At 36.4% G+C, this 20,958-nt stretch overlaps 1 protein-coding gene across 5 annotated transcripts in view; it reads right to left on the bottom strand.

Moving 5' to 3' along the window:
• LOC136024936 (ionotropic receptor 25a-like) overlaps positions 1-20,958 on the bottom strand; it is a 121,117-nt gene that overhangs the window by 73,102 nt on the left and 27,057 nt on the right. For 4 of the 5 annotated variants that reach the window (XM_065700524.1, XM_065700523.1, XM_065700527.1 and 1 more), the window contains 3 exons: positions 14,521-14,665; positions 13,346-13,476; positions 8,881-9,000 (listed from right to left, as the gene is read on the bottom strand). In XM_065700524.1, coding sequence (XP_065556596.1) covers positions 8,881-9,000; positions 13,346-13,476; positions 14,521-14,594 — 325 coding nt within the window. In that variant the 5' untranslated portion in view covers positions 14,595-14,665. The remainder of the gene's footprint in view (positions 1-8,880; positions 9,001-13,345; positions 13,477-14,520; positions 14,666-20,958) is intronic. The other variant, XM_065700526.1, reaches the window with a different exon arrangement.

Genomic DNA, 20,958 nt, shown 5'->3' with positions numbered 1-20,958 from the left:
AGTTGTCAGATTATAGACTCTTAAGCGATTAAATAAAAAATAAGAATAAAAAAAAAAAAAACAGTCTTTTTGAAGTGAAAGTAAGTAACAACATTAAAACTTAAAACGAACAGTAATTATTACGTATATGAGGGAGTTCGCCCCGTCAATATCTCACTCCTTGCGCTAAAATTCAAATTTTGTTTCAATTATTTAAGATTGACCCTTGAATCAGAAAGGCCGTTTAATTTGAATAAATAGCTCTTTTGAAAGTACTAAAACAAACTTTAGCGCAAAGAGTGATATATTGACAAGGGGGTTGATCCCCTTCATAAACGTAATAATTACTGTTCTTTCTAATTTTTAATGTTGCTCCTTACTTAAACTCGTTTTTTTGTTTAATTTGTGATCTTTTTTAAATAACACTGGGAAAGCCCGCGCCACTTTCATGGATAATTCTCTTTTCCTATGAAAAGTTCCTCCATTGAAAGATCCTCCTCTTTAACACCCTCTCCCCGACCCCTCCCCCACCAGAAAAATCTTTCTGAAACGACTGTGTAATCCGCAGTAACTTGCACTATATGTAAGCAATGGGCAAAGTTCACAACTTGCAGCCCTTCCCCCGGGGACTGAGGGGGGGGGGTGATTAAGCGATCCTTAAGGACATAGTTATTCGACTTTTTGACTATGCTGAGCAAAATGGCCATCTCCAAATTTTGATCGGGTGATTTTGGAAAAAAATGAGCTTGGGAGGGGGCCTAGTTTCCTCCCATTTTTTGGTCACTCAAAAAGCGCATAGAATGTTGAATTTATCACCCTCTCGCAATATTCTAGGTCAACTGGATCGATGGGATCACCCTTGGGAAAATAAACACGGAATCCAAGATCTTTCTTCTGGCAAAAAATACGGAATTTCACATTTTCTGAGATAGGAGCTTCAAAGTTTTACAGTAGGGTTTTCTGATAAGCTGAATCTGATGGTGTGATTTTCATTTAGATTTTATGACTTTTAAGGGGTGTTTTCCCTTTTTTTGAAAACGAGGCAAGTTTTCTCATACCAATATATTATATTTTAGAGTTTGGGTTACTACTGAGCCGGGTCGCTGCTTACTTACAGTTCATTACAACAAACTGTTTGATAGAAATAATATCTTAGATTTTATATCTAGGTAACAGATAAACATGCCTTGCAGAAGCCAATATGACCAAGTTCACTATTTTTTTCAATGGATTATACATTCTGAAAAATAATCTCGAAGGTAACATATACAGATTACAGAAGACAGATTACAGATGTCAGTGGTCTTGAAGCGAAAAAAAAAAAATAAATAAATAACTCATGGTAAATGACAAATGAAACCCACAAAGTCAATTTAACCGAGTCTATTACTTATTTGGCAAACTGTCAAATAATCATATCTGAACAGTGATTAAATAAAACAAAACTTAGGCTACACGTATATCTAAAGGATTGAGTCTAGTGAATGGCTTTGACTCTATCAATTACATAAAAAAACTAGTTTTTTTTAACTGAAAGTAAGGAGCGACATTAAAACTTAAAACGAACAGAAATTACTCCGTATATGAAATGGGTTGTCCCCTCCGCAATCCCTCGCTCTTTACGCTAAAGCTTTTAATTGTTTTAAAAAGCAGAATTGTGGCAAAGAGTCAAACTTTAGCGTAAAGAGCGAGGGATTGCGGAGGGGACAAGCCATTTCATATGCGGAGTAATTTCTGTTCGTTTTAAGTTTTTAAGTCGCTCCTTACTTTCAGTTGAAAAAAACTAGTTTTTTTTTTATGTAATTTCTGAACGTTTTTGAATTAATACATGTTTGATTTTGGCTCTCCACACATAAATTATTAAAATCAAATTTGCATATTAATTCCTTTTTTGGCTAAATGGCTTTCTCTTAGTTTTGATCAGACGATTTTGAGAAATATGGGATGGGGAAGGAGGCCTAGTTGCCATGCAATTTTTCGGTTACATAAAAAGGCAACTATAAATTTTAATTTTTCACGAATTTTTTTATTAGTAAAAAATATACGTAACTTAAGAATTAACTTACGTAACAAACTTTTATATTCTTTAATTTATATAATGTATATGAGGGGGTTTGTACCCTCGTTAATACCTCGTTCTTTACACTAAATCGTAAGTTTTGTCCCATTTCTTTAAGAATGACCCCTGAATCAGAAAGGCCGTAGAATAAATAGTTGAAATTACTAAAAATACTATAGCATAAAGAGAGAGGTATTTATCTCCTTCTAAATACCTCGCTCTTTATGCTAAAGTATTTTTAGAGCCCCTCATATGCGTAATAATCTCTGTTTGTTTTAAGTTTCAATGCTACTCTTTACTTTAAATTGAAAAAAACTTTTCCATGTTTATTTTTTCATTTTTTTTATAGTAATTTTAGAAAATCCTGCGCCCTTTTCATTGAATTTCTGTTCCCCCATGATATATTTCTCCAAGGAAAGATCCTCCCACATAGCCCCCTCCCCTGAACCCCAGCCCCAAAACCAAAAAAAAAGCCCCTGAAAACGACTGTACACTTCCCAATAACCATTATTATATGTAAACACTGGTCGAAGTTTGTAACTTGCAGCCCCTCCCCCAGGGACTGTGGAGGAGTAAGTCATTCCCAAAGACATAGTTATTATGGTTTTTGAATATACTGAACAAAATGGCTATCTCAAAATTTTGATCTGTTGATTTTGGAGAAAACATGAGCGTGGGAGGGGGCCTAGGTGCCCTCCAATTTTTTTGGTCACTTGAAAAGGGCACTGGAACTTTTCATTTCCGTTAGAATGAGCCCTCTTACGACATTCTAGGACCACTTGGTCGGTACGATGACCCCTGGAAAAAAAAAAAAAAAAAATACGAACAAACAAATAAACACGCACCCGTGATTTGTCTTCTGGCAAAAAACACGAAATCCCACATTTTTGTAGATTGGACCTTGAAATTTTTTCTATAGGGTTTTCTGATACGCTGAATGCGACGGTGTGATTTTCGACTGCAAATTTTCTTAGGCTCGTAACTTTTGATGACAAAGACTAAATTTGATGAAACTTATATATTTAAAATCAGCATGAAAATCTGATTCTTTTGGTATATCTTTTAGCATCGAAGCTCCGTTTTTTAGAGTTTCGTTTACTATTGAGCCGGGTCGCTCCTTACTACAGTTCGTTACCACGAACTGTTTGATTACAATTAAAAAGTAAAAACTGAAATGTTCGTATTAACTTGTGAAGGATTCAGTTATTTATTGCCAGGATTTAAAATTTATTGAGTTTTTAATAAGGCATGAACCCTTTAGTTAATGCACTTGCCAAGCCACTTGCTATAAGTGGTGTCCAAGGTCAAAGTGGCTACGCAATCATTTCGTTTGCTTTTCTTGAGTAAATTTTCTAGAGTAAAAGTTTAGCTTTGAGTTTCGTTAGTTCAGTCAGATTTCACAAATCTTTTGTACGATACAGTCATGAAAGTTGCAGGAAATTATTCCCAGTATTTGCGTCTGATTATTGCTTCACGCGGAAAGGGAATAAACACAATAGTCTAGATTTGGTCTATATTTAAATAAATAACCTCAAGAGATAGTGGCTTACTTTCTAAGGAATTAATTCTGCTACGTTAGGTATCAAGCAGTTCGTGGTAACGAACTGTAAGTAGTCCAAGGAGTGACTCGGGTCAATACTAAACGAAACTTTAAAAACGGAATTTTTGTATAAATAAATCCATCAAAAGAATTGAATTGTTGTGTTGATTCCAAATATATAAGATTCATTATGTACAGTGTTACCCATGAAAGGCTACGACCCTGAGATAAATGGCCTGATAGGGGGAAACATCCCCTAAAAGCCAAATAATTGTATTGAAAATCACACAATCAGATTCAACGCATCAGAGAACCCTAATGTAGAATTTTGAAGCTCCTAAATACAAAAATGGGGATTTTGCATTTTTTACCAAGATTATGGATGCGTTTTGTTGTTCTACTAAATGACATATAGCGGTCGCAAATTCTGTCGGTCGGTCTGTCTGTCTGTCTGTCCCGGTTTCGCTACTTTAGGCACTTCCATGTAAGCTAGGACGATGAAATTTGGCAGGCGTATCAGGAACCAGAGCCCATTAAACTACAAATTGTCTGGAAGGCTGTTTGGAAGGATGTCGTGTTTCAGAGCTCTTATTCTAAATTCCGACCGGATCTGGTGACATTGGGTGGAGGTGGGGGGGACCTAAAATCTTGGAAAACGCTTAGAGTGGAGGGATCGGGATGAAACTTGGTTTGAAAAATAAGCAAAAGTCCTAAATACGTGATTGACATAACCGGAACGGATCCCCTCTCTTTGGGGGAATTGAGGGGGAGTGTTAACTCAAAAAAAAATAGGAAAAATGAGATCTCTTATTTTAAATCCCGACCGGATCCAGTGTCTTTGGGCGGGGGACCGGAAATCGTGGAAAACGTTTAAAGCGGAGAGATCAGGATGAAACTTGGTGGGAAGAATAAGCAAAAGTCCAAAATACATGACTGACATAACCGGACCGGATCCGCTCTCTTTGGTTGAGTTTGGGGGGGGGGAGTAATTCGGAAAAATTAAAACAAATGAGGTATTTGTAACTTACGAAAAGGTGATAAGATCTTAATGAAATTTTATAGTTAGAAGAGTCTTGTGCTTTAGAACTCCCATTTAAATCCCGACCAGATCCGGTGACATTGAAGGAGTTGGAGGGGGAAACCAGAAATCTTGGAAACCGGAAATCTTGGAAAACGCTTAGAGTGGAGAGATCGGGATGAAACTTGATGGGAAGAATAAACACAAGTTTTAGATACGTGATTGACATAATTGGAACAGATCCGTCCTCTTTGGGGGAGCTGGGGGTTGTTAATTTTGAAAAATTATAAAAATTGAGATATTTTTAACTTAAGAACGGGTGACCAGATCTTAATGAAATTTGATATTTAGAAGGAACTCATGTCTTAGAGCTCTTATTTTAAATCCCGATCAGATCTGTTGACATTGAAGGGAGTTGGAGGGAGAAACCGGAAATCTTGGAAAACGCTTATAAATGTCGTAGATACGTGATTGACGTAACCGGACTGGATCCGCTCTCTTTTGGGGGAGTAGAGGGTGAGGTTAAGTGCTTTGGCGAGTTTGGTGCTCCTGGACGTGCTAGGACGATGAAAATTGATAGGCTTGTCAGGGAGCTGCACAAATTGACTTGATAAAGTCGTTTTTCCCTATTCGACCACCTGGGGGGCTGAAGGGAGAGGAAAAATTAGAAAACTTGAGTTAATGAATTTTGATATTTATTGATATTAATGATATTAATTGTTAATGAAATTAATTGTTAAACTTAATGAATTCTGATATTTTGAAGGACCTCGTGACTCAGAGCTCTTATTTTAAATCCCGACCAGCATTAAGCCTTTGATTTTTCTTTTAAAGCAATCTATTGATTATTAGAATTTTGCCAGAGCTCATACCATATGAGCTCTTAGCTCTTGTTTTCAGGGGTAATTGTATCGAGCTAATGATCTTAGATGATCGGCAGCGAGTGCATTCGAAATGAAATGAAAAGTTCTAGTTTAAGTGGCCGAAAAGATTCGAGGGCAATTAGCGCACCTCCCTTGCCAAAGTCGTTTTATCAAAATATTGAGGGTGCTATTTTGTTCAGCTTAGTTGAAAGATCCAATAGCTATGCCTTTTGAGTTAGCTTGACCCCCCCTCCCAGCCCGTGGGGAAAGGATTGTAAGTTTATGAAATTTACCCATTGATCGCGTATAGTATATATTATTAGGAAATATACAGACATTTTCTGGGGGGAGATTTCTTGCTTTGTGTGGGTTTCCATGGGAAGAATTTTTTATGTAGAGGGAGATATCTGAGGTGAACTTTCCGGGGGAAATTTTACATTGTGGTTTTTGACAGAATTCCTATAAGCAATACTTTTATTTGCCTTACTTTCTCTTTGCCAACTCAATTTTGCATGTTGAGATGTTTCGGGGAAATTTTCTAGGGAAAATTTTCAGCTAGTTTGGATTTCCGAGACAAATTCCAGGGAAGGGGGGATTTTCGGCGTAATCGGAAAAATAATTAGAAATTAAAGTCTTTTCCAAAAGAAAGTATGGTAAGCAGACTTTTCCAGACTGAATCATCCGCAAGAAATTTTACGAAGGGGTTGGAAATTTTTAGCGAGGATAGAATTGTCCGGAGGGAATTCTACGGGAGGGTGTATTTTATTTAAAAGGAACTTTCCAAGGAGGAGTGACCCGTTTGTGGGTTCGTTTTTCAAAATATGTACAGAATACCTTAAAGGATCACCCAATCTCTTCCTTTATAGACTTTGTTGGTTTGCGCGATATGCTATGTCAAATATTTCCTAGGTATTTCTTAAAAGTTGATATGTGAAAAGCGTTTCTCCTAATGGAAAATATTAAAAAAAGGAGCTATAGATTTTGATGTGAATACGACTTACATTAAATCTGATATTCAAGATGCAGTAGCATCTGGTATTGCATCATTTGGTTCTCAAATCAATGCATGTTAACAAAACATTTCCAGTATAAATCAACAAATTAATTCAATTTGTCTTATTACACGTAAGAGGAAGGATCATTTCGTTAGCTAAGTCACATATCAAACAGTTCGTGGTAACGAACTGTAGTAAGGAGCGACCCGGCTCAATAGTAAACGAAACTCTAAAAAACGGAATTTTGATGCTAAAAGATACATCAAAAGAATCGAATTTTCATGCTAAATCTAAATATGTAAGTTTCATTAAATTTAATCTTTGTAATCAAAAGTTACGAGCCTGAGAAAATTTGCTTTATTTTAGGAAATAGGGAGAAACATCCCTAAAAGTCATAGAATCTTAACGAAAATCACACCATCGCATTCGGCGTAATAGAGAACCCTAAAGCAAAAATTTCAAACTCTTATCTACAAAAATGTGGAATTTCGTATTTTTTTTGCAAGAAGACAAATCACGGGTGCGTGTTTATTTGTTTGTTTTTTTTCCCAGGGGTCATCGTATAGACCAAGTGGTCCTAGAGTGTCGCAAGAGGGCTCATTCTAACCGAAATGAAAAGTTCTAGTGCCCTTTTTAAGTGACCAAAAAAATTGGATGACATCTAGGCCCCCTCCCACACTCATTTTTTTCCCAAAGTCAACAAATCAAAATTTTGAGATAGCCATTTTGTTCCGCATAGTCGAAAACCATAATAGCTATGTCTTTGGGAATGACCTACTCCCCCACAATCCCTGGGGAAGGGGCTGCAAGTTACAAACTTTGACCAGTGTTTACATATAGTAATGGTTATTGGGAAGTGTACAGACGTTTTCAGGGGATTGTTTTGGTTTGGGGGTGGGATTGAGGGGAGGGGGCTATGTGGGAGGATCTTTCCTTGGAGGAATATGTCATGGGGAAAGAAAAATTCAATGAAAAGGGCGCAGGATTTTCTAGCATTACTATAAAAAACAATGAAAAAATAAACATGAAAGCGTTTTTTCAATTGAAAGTAAGGAGTAGCATTGAAACTTAAAACGAACAGAGATTATTACGCATATGAGGGGTTCTAAAAATACTTTAGCATAAAGAGCGAGGTATTTAGGAGGATATAAATACCTCGCTCTTTATGCTAAAGTATTTTTAGTAATTTCAACTATTTATTCTACGGCCTTTTTGATTCAGGGGTCATTCTTAAAGAATTGGGACGAAACTTACGATTTAGTGTAAAGAGCAAGGTGTTAACGAGGGTACAAATCCCCTCGTATACATAATAAAAATATAAGAATATAAAAGTTTGTTACGTAAGTTAATTCTTAAGTTACGCATATTTTTTACTAATAAAAACGTTCGTTAAAAATTAAAAGCTCTAGTTGCCTTTTTTAGCAACCGAAAAATTGGAGGGCAACTAGGCCTCCTTCCCCACCCCTTATTTCTCAAAATCATCTGATCAAAACTAAGAGAAAGCCATTTAGCCAAAAAAACGAATTAATATACAAATTTCAAATCAATAATTTATGTGCGGAGAGCCAAAATAAAACATGCATTAATTCAAAAACGTTCAGAAATTAAATAAAAAAACTAGTTTTTTTAACTGAAAGTAAGGAGCGACATTAAAACATAAACGAACAGAAATTACTCCGTATATTAAATGGGTTGTCTCCTCCGCAATCCCTCGCTCTTTACGCTAAAGTTTGACTCTTTGAAGAGTCAAACTACTTTTTACAACAATTCTACTTTTAAAACAATTAAAAGCTTTAGCGTAAAGATCGAGGCGTCGAGGAGGGGACAACCCATTTCATATACGGAGTAATTTCTGTTCGTTTTAAGTTTTAATGTCGCTCCTTACTTTCAGTTAAAAAACTAGTTTTTTTTATTTATTTAATAAGGGTAAAGAAGGATGAGGAGCTTAAGCCAGTACTCTTTATTACCATAGTTACTAGTATAGGTAGCTGTAAAGAACGAAGTGACTTCAATACAATACTTTTTTTTACCTGAAGTATAAACCAACTTCAGGCAGAAGAGTCACTCAAATATTGCATCACATCCCAGAGAAGGAATTTCGAAATGATAGCCCACATGTCTTATTTCGATTTCCATTCAAATGAACTCTGAATTTTTTATAATGATTCCTTCCATTTGAAATGGTCATGTCAAAAAAAAAAAAAACAACAGAAATTGAAGCCAAAATGATCTTTACTTGGGTAGCACTATTGTAATGCCTATGACTTTCACTTGGTTGTGGCTAAGTTACCTTGTCTCCTCCTCCGATAAAATTGTCTATATAGAATCTAAGTGGTTAAAATGGTCAAAGTAAACACAATTTGTTGCTTTACGTCATTACTGCATAATGCCAAATATAAGAAAACTGAGAAGTAATTTGCAAATACCTGCTGTTTCCACGGCTTCTGTTGCATTAGGCTTTCGATAAACTGTCGAACCGAGTCGTAAAGCGAGGTATTTAACAGGCAGGTCCACCAGAAGAAGGTCTGCAGATGTATCAAGTGTGTCTAAATTGTATTTTTTAAATTAATTTTATAAAAGGAAAAATTCACCATATCGTAAATTATTATGACGCGACAAACTATGACGCAATGGTTTTTTCAGGGTAACATAAAAATTATAAATGAAGTTAAAACCATTGTAACATCAAGTATACTAACAAAATTTGAAATAAGTTACACAGTTATAAATATATTGTAAACATTAAAGATATAATCGTTTAATGAAACTATACTGAATAATTGACGAAAATCATGCCTAAGTGTTTCTTTTCTCTTTGCTGATAAAATAGGAAACAAATGTTTGAAAAAAGTTACACGTTGAAAAGTTGAAAAAAGTTGAAAAGTTAAGAAGAAGAGGTTGTAATTTTCAAACGAGCCAATCAACATTTGATTGTGCAGCAATACCTTGAATGCAAAATGGTTTGGCTTGACGTGTTGTCATCACAGTTGTAGTAGTTCCTGCAATCTAGTTAAGAACGAATAACGACCCACAAAGCGACCAAAAATAAAAAGAAACGCGTAAAAAACTGGTTACACCGAAAAAATTGTCAATTGTTGCTAATTTAGGAATGGTAACTATTATTTCGATTACGTCTTAACAGAACAAATTTTATTCGAAAATAAATTTATCGGATCATTTTTAAATGGGCTGAAACCCATGCAAAAAAGCCGTTAAAACGAAACAAAAAGTGTACCCTGGAATGACGATGGATTAAAATTTTATGCAAGAAACTCAAAGTCACCGGGCTTCAACAACAAGGAAAATCCCGTGTTTTGCAAGGGCAGCCCTGACTACTGAGGTGTCGTCTTTTTTTTGTTTGTCTTTCTCCACTGCCAGCAGGGCAGTAGAACATGGCATTTAGATGAAAATTTCAGGAAGTGTTGAGGTGGAATTTGAACTAAATTATACCACTTCATAAGTTGTAGGCTACTTTGGGTGAAAATACGCTGATAGGGCATATCGGCAATATCACGGCAATGGCTAATTGTATTAAGTTGAAACTTCCAGGGCTTGATGATGGGGATGTTCAACTGACGAAAAGCCACCCCATTAGGACTAGTGATGCTACTGATAATAGTCTTAATACTGTTAATACCACTAGTAGTCGTACAACTAGCACTACTAGTAACCCCACTACTACTACAGTGACTACTATTACAACTATGGCTAAGTATATAAAAGTTAAATTTTCAGGGAATACTAAAATAGGAAGTTGAACTGAATTACATCATATTGCCTGCATGTAGATCGTCAAAAAGGTACATCAGCAACATCTTAGGAGCGCCTTGGTGTGTTAAGTTGAAACTTACAGGGCTCTTTGTGGGGGATGGAACTAACCAAAATGCAATATTTGTATCTTACTACTACCACTAATGCTAGTAGTACTACTGCTAGTGCTATTACTACTGCTACTACAGCTAAGGCTATAACTACTAATTGCGCGTGCAGATTGTCAAGAAGTAATATCAGCAATGCCTCAGGAACGATTTTTGGCATTAAGTTTAAAGTTTCAGCCTGTGTTATGGGGGATTCAAACAAAGGTGTTGTGTACATACTGCTACTAATGTCACTGCTACTACTACGACAACTATTACTATAACTAAAGATAAGGGTATTAAGGTGAAGCTTTCAAGGATGGTTTAGGTGGACTTTCAACAAAATCAAGACGAAATATGATCATGTATATTGTGAAAATACTACCACACTGAAACCTTTCTTTGCCTTAAACTGCATGGAGAGAGGGATTTTTTAACTTAATGAGCTCCTAATTAATGAAGTTCAATAGTTGTTAGATTCCAGTGAAGTAATTTCTACAACAACCAGTGAAATTGTAGAAATAAATAAGCCAACATGGATAGTGGAATTTTTTTTTCAGGCACCAAAGTTACCCGATGTGACCCCTAGTTTTTGACATTTCAAAATCACTAAGTTTTTTTTTTTTTTAGCATTTGTCGAAACTTTTCATCAGGGAGTCAACAAGCGGCTTTAATTCAAACTTTCAGAAGACTTGAGGAGGAGTAAAAATAAATGAAACAATACTCTGTGTGTTGAACCTGTAGACCAAAAAAGGCACAATGTGAATATCATTACTGCTTACTGCTAATGTTACTACTTCTATCACTAATACTGCTCCTATTGCTCCCAGTATTACTTCTGCTAGGGTGTAGAGTATAGATTAGGATATAAAGTAGAAATATTCGCGGAATGTTTATGTTGTTTCAACACTAAATCAAAAGCCACTATGAATGTACTGGTCTTGCAGTGTTGCATTATTAAATTGGAACTTTTATTGTACGTTGTGGCGGTTTTTGAACTAACCGAATACACTATTTGTATCCCACTAATGCAACAATTACGATTGCTTTAACTAATGAGATTAATGATATTAGGTGACATTTCTAGGGAGTGTTCAGGGGAAGTTCAATTGAACAAAAAAAAATACATGTTTGTAGGTTTTCAAAAGGGCACATAAGCAATATCATAGACAGCACAGGGCAATCATGTTTTTTACGAGTCAAAAATGATCGAAGCAAGAAGCCCCCCTCCCAAGTCCTTTAATTCTCCAAACACATCCAGCAAAATTTGAGAAAACATTTTGCTTAGTATTGCTGAGACGTCAAGTAACTATGTCTCTGGGAATGCTGTACTAGACCAAGAAAAGGCAAAATGTGAATATCATCTCATGTGAATGTCAATATCTCATGAACGAATAAGAATATTAAGTTGAAGCTTTTAGGGCCACAACTATTACTACATCTATTCTTACATTTGAACAAATCAAAAGAGTTTAAGGGTATCCAAGTTGTCAAAATGGCATTGATCCAATGTTTTGGGAATAGGATTTATTTTTATTATTTTCGTTAATTTTTTTTTTTTTTACCAGGCGCTTCGTATAGAAGATTTTGTCGTAGAAAAATAGCTCAAAAATACGAGAAAAGCTCATTCAATTGGAAACGGAAAGGACTAGTGCTATTTTTCATAGCCAAAAGCGATTAGAGGGCAACCACCCCCCTCTTACGCCCATTATTTCCCGAAACGCGTCCAATCAAAATTTTGAGATAGCCATACTATTCAGCGTAGTTAAAAGGTCTATAGATTACATCTTTGAGGTAGAAACCCCCACCCCCGAATCCCTCAGGGCAATAGTTATAGGTCATGACATGGGGGTATATAAGTTTTTTATAGAAAAGATGGTCCTATAAACTTCAGTGGAGGCTCATTGAATTGGTAATCAGAAGTCTGAGTGCTCTTTTTAAGAGACGAACTGATCGGAGGGCAGCACTTCCCCCCTCCAACATTGTATTTTCCAAAAATACATCTGATGGAAATTTTGAGACAAACATTTGTTCAAAACAGCCCAATAATCACACAATAAGGCCTTTGGGTTGACACAACACCCCAGAATCTGGGGGAAAAGGTTGATAGACATACCCCAGAGGCATATAAAATTTTTTTGGAAGGAGGAGTCCTGTGGGAGGTGGAAGGAAACTATATAATAATAGGTGGGAGTTTTGAGAAAGGAGGAATCCCTGTGGAAGAAAACTATATTTAATATCCTTCTTCTCTTGAAGCTCAGTAGGTCTGTCTCTGTTAGTTCAGCCATCTTGCTACAAAAGTGCTACCAATTGTTGGTGACCACCCCATTAACTAAGTCTGTTACCCTCTCTATGGCAGTAAGCCTCCCGTGTTTCCCTACCTTGGGGTGAATTCAACGTGGTTACCTCACCACACCTAGTGGCCGTAACCCTTTCCCTTTATCAGATCTGCTGGTTACAGCCTGTTTGCCTTACCACAAAACTCAAAAGAAGCAGAAACTAAGATGAGTAGAGCTGAAACCCTCCGTCAGCCCTGCTTCATTTTTTTATGAAAAAAAGCCAATTTTGAAATCTGATCAACCATGCTTTCGATGGATAATTTTTTCTTCCAAGATAATTTGTATTCAAAAGAAAATAATTTGTAGGTTAATAGCTAAAAGTTGTCTTTGCTACGGAAGCGCCATCATGCCAAAGATTCTTCCAGCAGATACCCCTCTCTCTCTCCCATAAAAACAGTAGCTTAAAAATATACTTTTCCGGATTTTTCGCCCTAATAAAAATATTCTTAATATCCTACAACCTCCTTGCTCCTTCAAAGCCAATAGGGGGGAGAAGAGGCTTTAAGTCTGTATGAGATGAACAAGAAAAATCCAGAAAAAATGATGCTTGGGTAGTCATAATCTTATAGAGTTGTTGTCCACTGTAGTTTTCTGTTTTCTTGAAATATGTTTTGCAGGAAATAAAGTAATTCTTATGTTGATAATTTAAAGCTATCATCACTGGCTATAACTGCTTCTATTATTGTTCTACTTACAATAAGAATCGTCATACAAAATAGCTGCATCTGTTATGTTCATATTGCTAACAAGATCCCTCATTGCAAGGCCTTGGACATCACTAGGGGATTGGATTGTAACCACAAAATTTCCTTTGACCCTCGGAAGCCTGAAAAATAAAGCCCAATGAGATGCTTTCTTTAAAAAATTATTATGAAATTAAGTTGATTAGGTTGTGGCAGATGTAGGATTCGTGATAAAATTTTAATCTTTGAAGCAGCAGACAATATAGACACTAAAATTAATATTTCTATCATTATTAAGGGTTTTAGAGTTAACCTTGGTTCCTTTCTAAGCCCTGAAATTTAAAAGTTGGCCCACCTCAAGAAAATTTATATTTGAACAAAGAAAGCTACAATTTTCCTTTAAATTCTATTCAGTGGTCCTCGAAGAGCTAATGAATATGTATTACATCAAAAAATCGTTCGTTAGATAAATAATTTGAAATTTTTCACGGCCTAACAGCTTAATTGCTGTTGCACAGATCGGAAATAATGGAATAATAACTGCACAAAAACAAACTAAGTTCTGATTCGATGCTAAATAGCCTGAAGGCATTGAGTATATTAGCACTCACTCCATCCCTACTCCTGTCAACTTTTTATCAGAATTGTAGGTATGTCTTGCCTTACTTAAGGCAAAATCATACATGCAACTTCAACCTATGTTATTGGAAATTCTAAAGATCCTGCTATTCATCAAATTGGTTTTGTCGATAAAATTGTCGATCGTCTACATGTCACTAGTAATTTAACATGTTTGAACTGGAATCATGCAAGACTTTGCAATATACACCACTTGGGAGTCAATGAGGAGTTATGGCCCCTTCAACACCCACCACCCTTTTCATCTCTATGGAACTGAAAAACGAATCTTCCTTCATAAAGGAACAGTTACCAAAAAAATAAAAATCCAAACCAAACTCTCTCAGAAAATTCTCCAGTCCCTCTAAAGTTTTGCCTATCCTCACTTGGTTGAGATCCTCAGTGTTTTCATTTAACTAGTTATGGCCTATGAGACCTTAAACTTCCAAACGATACTTACTTAATTTATTCAGATAAAGTGGCAGCGATTGTAAAGAGTGGCATGTCAAGAAGCTTAGTGAGTAATCTTGCCATTTGACAAAACCCTCAATCCTCAAAATAATACTTACTCAATTTGTTCAGATAAAGTGGCAGCCAGCGTAATGAGCGGTATATTGAGAAGCTTTGTGAGTAATCTTGCCATTTGAGTTGAAACATGTCCAGTATCAAGCACCACGGGTACACTTTTCCTTTTATTGACAAGCAAACTACATACTGAAATTGAATAGTGACATAATAAATTTACATTGAAAATTTACAAATTTACATATATGCCAAAATTTAAAGGAGTAGGGAGAATTCCTTGGTATACGAAAATTTCCATCGTTCTAATTAAACAGTGAAAGAATTTTCGTAATCGGCTTTTCAGGTTAGACTAGCCAAGCATTAAAACATTCCAGGTTTAAACTTTTTATGGCATTGATTATTTAAGTGGTAAGCCAAGTTTAACTGCTATATTGTTTGTAAAATTCCCACGATTTGTTTTAATTTGTTTTAGTATTACACGAAACAAACGTTGATCAAATTTAAAATCCATGATTTTTATTAGCAAGGGGAAAGCTAATTAAAAAATATTGAAGTCATGTGAAAAGTAATTATTTTAAAGCAAGTTTATGCTTCAAAACTGATTCTGTTAGCAATTGTTACAAAAAGTCTGTAAAAAAAACAAACTTGGGCCTTCATTACCCGAGCCTTTACTCCTTTAGATCAAGTTGACAGTTTCTAACTTTGGGACTCAAAGGTGTTTAAAGTCGAAATAGCAGCTTGCTTATTCGGATAATAGCATATAATCATATATATATACTATGCAATCCTATATAATTCTAAGTAATAATCTCTGTAGATTAGATAGGAAAGCCATCGATTCTTTCAAGCCAAAAAAAGAGCCAGCCCAGCAGAACAATATTTCCGCTCATTAGTTTTAGCTGAAAACTTAAAAAAATTGTAGTTACAAGGTATTGTATGAGTCAACTAATGGTAACCATATAAGAAAAACTGCTTTGTTGATTGAACAAATCCTTAGAAGGAACAAAAGACTTTGTATTACTTAGCTCCAAGCATCAGTGAAATTAAACTGGCTACTCCAAGATGACTTATTTGCATGGGAAGAATTGTCGAGTCTTATTTTTCTTTCTCGCTGTGTTTTAGCTCCAACTCAAGTTAGGAATAATAGCAAGAATATGCATAACAGAGGTACATTCCTCCTGCAAAGAAAAGACGCATGGCGAACATTTAATATAGCTTATTTAATGGTTACATTGTTTTAAGGTCTTTGCAGGGTATCCACACGGTAAAACTAGAGCCAGAGCTTCAGTCTCCGGGCTGGGCCTCAATAAATCTAAAATTTTGGACAGTAGCTTACTAATTTTAATACCTAAAAAATTGAAACTTTTTAAAATCGAGGTCACTAATTTTGGCGTTCAGAAAAATCAGTAAACTATTTTGAATAGTATGATTTGCATGCGACGGGTACCGAAAGGACTATTACTTTTGAAAACTGTTGGAACAGGAATACTTTAGTCAATATTGTGGATGGTGAAAATAGGAAACAAATATCAATTATACACTACCTCCACCCCCTTAATGACATAAAATGTGAAGTCCTAAGGATGAAAATCTTTTTCGTCTAGTAAGAAGTATCTAAATTTTCTCTCACAGAGGAAAATCACAGGGAAAAATATCCTAACCAAGATAATTGGTAGAAGGGTTTATAATTGCGCCCCCTATATATAGGGGAAAAATTTTTTGTCTCTTTATTTCGAAGAGATCGAAATAATTCCTTGTCCTGAAAACATTTTTGTGAAGTGGTGTCACTGTTTACAATCAAGTTATAAAAACAAGTCGCTAAAGATTTAGAATACTGGCTCTCGAAAAGGAGACACGCTTAAAGAAAAAAAAATTTAGATTGTTAATTTTATGTTCATTTTATCACAGAGACAAATTTTTTGTCTCTTTATTTCGAAGAGATCGAAATAATTCCTTGTCCTGAAAACATTTTTGTGAAGTGGTGTCACTGTTTACAATCAAGTTATAAAAACAAGTCGCTAAAGATTTAGAATACTGGCTCTCGAAAAGGAGACACGCTTAAAGAAAAAAAAATTTAGATTGTTAATTTTATGTTCATTTTATCACAGAGACAAATTTTTTGTCTCTTTATTTCGAAGAGATCGAAATAATTCCTTGTCCTGAAAACATTTTTGTGAAGTGGTGTCACTGTTTACAATCAAGTTATAAAAACAAGTCGCTAAAGATTTAGAATACTGGCTCTCCAAAAGGAGACACGCTTAAAGAAAAAAAAATTTAGATTGTTAATTTTATGTTCATTTTATGGTTTACTGGTCTCATATAGCTCTAACTATATAAAAAAATCTAACCAAAAACTGATAAATTCTTATTTTATTGTAAACACTTCCAACTCAGAGTTAAAAGTGTAAACATCAAAATTGGATATTGTATGGATTAATAATTGAGTAAGTTGTATCGAAGGAAACAAAAATTTCGCAATAGAGATCAGTGACGTATAATCCTGACATATTTTTATTGACCAGTATATGTGTCTACTGATCTACTGACCTAGTTTCTGATAATTTATATATATAGTTAGAAATGTTTTGAAGAATCTTTAGAAGAATACTTATCTGTTTCAATTGATGTTATTCGATAACATTGTTTAGCTAATTTGGTGCAAATGTCAAAGGTGCTGATTGTCATAAACAGGAGACGATTAATTACGACTCAGGAATCTAAAAAATCTCACTACTGAAAATCTGCGGTTTTTTTTGGTGCCACAATTTCCTGTGTGCGAACTTTCACTGTTGTACAAGAAAGACACGATCTTCAGGACATTTATTCCCACCAGAATCATTTTACGCAGTGGCGTCAGAGTTTTCTTTGTGTCATTTGCAATTATCCACTGAACCTCCTCATCACCCACAGCGGGAGTTATTCTGCCCAAAGGAGTCTATGTTTATGCCTTTTACCGGAAATTGTGATTATGTCGAATAATCAGAAGCATTACTGCCCTGAATGCCGATCACTAGTAACATCGAACGCCGTCCAGTGCCAATCAGGTTGTGGCAGGTGGTATCATGCCGGCATTAATAGGTGCGCACGTATAAGCCTTAGTGAGTACACAGCCCCACCCAACTCCACTGCCCCACCCAACCCCGTTTCTCAGACTATGCTCAGAAGTGATAACTATAACACGCTATCCTCAATCTGTTGCGAAATTAGAAATCTAAAGAACGATATTGACAATTTCATAATTGAAATTCAGGCTAAGGACGCGACAATTGCGCAGCTCCATGAACAAGTGCTGATACCTTCACCAAGTGATTTAGAAGTAAGTGAGGTCACAGTGTTACAGGGAACAATCAGCTCGCTCAAAAAGGACCTCTCAGTAGCTCAGGCAGAAATTGTCATAATACAGACGGACCTTGTTAATGCAAGATCTCACAGTAAGACTTTGGAAAATCACTTTGAACTTAACGAGTACCTCATTAGTAACCTGAAAAAACTGCCAGTTACTGGACAACTTTCTTCCTCTAGTGCTACAGTCGACTCTCAAACTCAAACATCAATTGTTCCACTCTCAGAAGTTTCCGACCCCTCGCAATCAAAAATGAACCGGAAAACTGTTACAGTGCAAATCGTAAAACATAAGCCCAATTGCAATGATCCTCCGCTTGCCGAAGCAACTTTTAGTGTTGTAAATACTGCATTGCAGAGCGCAGGTCATGTTGCAATCACCTGCGATTGTGAATTGTGCTCAAATCTTTTCTCTCATGCAAGCGTTCATAAGGCTACTGACCTAATGCAAGTAAACCATGCAGTTAGTGCGACTGATGCAACCGACAATTAGGCTGGAAGCCTTTCAGTTAGAGGAAAAGGTGCCGTTTCCTTAGAAAAAGCTCATGAGAGAAAAGTGATAAGAATGATGTTCCTGCGCCAAGCCCAACGAACTAACACCAGCATAGTAAAAAGAATGTGAAAGATGCTTCCAAATTTAACATTATATGTCGGTGTTTTAATGAAAGTGGTCTCTGTAAGCGCAGAAAAAAGTGTCGTTTTTGCATATATGTCCGCGTTTTATTTCGAAAGCATGCAGTAATAATGAGTGTAATCTTGACCACGTTGATTTATTTTGTGTTTTATAATGTACTGACAAAGAATGTGTTTTCGTTCATGCGTATTGTGGTACATCAAAAAGACGTGGCTCCAGTCATACAAATCGACAGGAAAACGCTTTTCTGAATCCGAGCCCGGCATTAAAAAACAAAGATGGATGGGGGTTACGAATTGACACACACCACGGACACACCTCTCGTGCACCAGCGAGGTCCCCCTTACCAACAATCCCTCCCGCACATCAGCAAACCCCCAACCAAGCGTGTGTTGCACCTTCTCAGTCTGTCGGAGTGCTTTTTTCGGACCTGTTACCTCAGAAGCATCAACTTTTCTATCCTCAACAAAATATAACGTCCCCAAGCCCCCCAACAGTGCTTCGAATCTCCTTACCTCCCCCTTCTGTCAACTCTTGCAGCCCCCACTGGCGAGGACACAATTTCTAGGTTTATTTACGCAAATGCTAAGAGTTTAAATTTTGATAAAGAGGATGAGTTAGGAAGTCTAGCTCAGGCAACAACCGCATCTGTCTTAACGGTTTCTGAAGTTCATCGACAAAACTCGGAACTCCTGAAAATAGGTGTTTTGATGAATTAATAAAAATTCGACCTGATGACCACCCACAAGGAAAAAGGTGGTTGAGCTCTTATTTATGTCAATGAAATTTTAAGAAAAGCTAGACCTGATGTCCTTTTTTTAACTCAGTATGACGAAATAATTTGGGTCATTCTAAAACCACAACGTCTCCCCCGGAAATTCACTGGTATTGCTGTCTACGTGTATTATTACTCGCCGGGTCAGGCGAGTGAATACCGCCAAGCCTTCGTAGAAAAGCTGCAACTCAGTTTGGATTTTGTTTTGGGCAAACACCCATCATGCGGAATTTTCATGATGGGCGATGCCAATGAATTAAAGCTTAATCACCTGGACACCGGAATCGGCCTGAAGCAACTCATCAATTTTCCCACAACCAAAGGTGGTCTTAATGGAATCTTAATTCCATTAAGATTGATTACGCTACAACTGTAACTATCAGTTGACCAATCACAGAGGAGGGACTTCTGACTTTTGGCCAATGATTAAGCTGCGAGAAATGGGAAAATTTTCAAGATGCTAAAAGTAGTAATGAAAAAGCTACTATTTTCCAATAAACTTTGCTTCAAAATTAATATCAGAGTCTCAGGTGTTTTTCAAATTAAAAAGGCTTAAAAGAACAAGCTTTACCCCTGTAGTTATTCCCGTCGATCTCATCAAAGCATTTCCAGATTATCTTAGTGGCCCCCTAACACTCCTGTTTAATCAGGTGACAAAAACAGGTGAGTATCCATCAATTTGGAAAAATGGATTGATCACACCAATATCAAAAAAAGATGTGCCTACTGATTTTTCGGGCGTCCGACCGATCACCATGACACCCATTTTTTCCAAGTGTATGAGAGTGTTGTTGCAGCATTGTTGATGCAACGTATTCTGGAGAAAATTGATCCGAGGTACTTTGGAAATATGCCGAACACGTCTACATGTTATTACTTAGTAAGTATAATTGAAAGTATTTTACAAAAACTCGATGGACCAGATTCTTAGATTCATCTTATTGCAATAGACCTAAGAAAAGCTTTTGATTCAATTTGCCCCAATATTCTTGTAAAAACAACTTCTTGGACTAGGTATACGCTCATTTCTTGTGCGTTTAATTGCTAGTTTTTTTTTCTGGTAGATGTCAAAGGACAAAATATAGTCCACCTACTCCGACCCACTGCCCATTTTTTGTAGAGTTCCCAAGGTACCTTCTTGGGACCACTTTTGTTTCTTGTCATGATAAATGATTTGGCAACAGTACTGGATGACCGCTGGAAGTATGTCGACGATCTGTCACTCATTGAACGTTGTCGAAATAACCTCCCAAGCAGAGCAGGTTCACTGATGAATGATATATGTCAAGAGGCAAAGGTGGGCAAAATGACTCTCAACTTTGACAAATCTGTAATTCTAACCATTTCTTTTTTAAATTTTATGCCAGTATTTAACCCACTTATTCCCAGCGCCAGTCACGTGACCAAAATTAAACTACTTGGTGTTCATATCACTTCTGATCTGATGTGGAACAAACGCGTTGATGGCATGTTAAAAAAAAAGTTAATTTGGCCATCAAGTCTCTGAGGTTGTTGGCTCTCCATGGAATCCCTGCACCACACCTCCTACGCATCTATTTTTCTTTTTTATTCGTTCCACACTTGAGTATTGTTGCTCTGTATGGCTAAGGAACAGGTATGACAAAGGAACAGTCGGACCGGGTTGAGAGGGTGCAATACCGTACCCCCTAGTGATCTCAAAAGCCCCAAAAATACCGTATATCCTTCCTTAATGAGTTTCAACTTCAAACC

The sequence above is a fragment of the Artemia franciscana genome, chromosome 3 (assembly GCF_032884065.1).
Source record: "Artemia franciscana chromosome 3, ASM3288406v1, whole genome shotgun sequence".
NCBI lineage: Eukaryota > Metazoa > Arthropoda > Branchiopoda > Anostraca > Artemiidae > Artemia > Artemia franciscana.
Note: the sequence above shows the minus strand (reverse complement) of the source record. Positions and strands in the feature narration are given on the sequence as shown.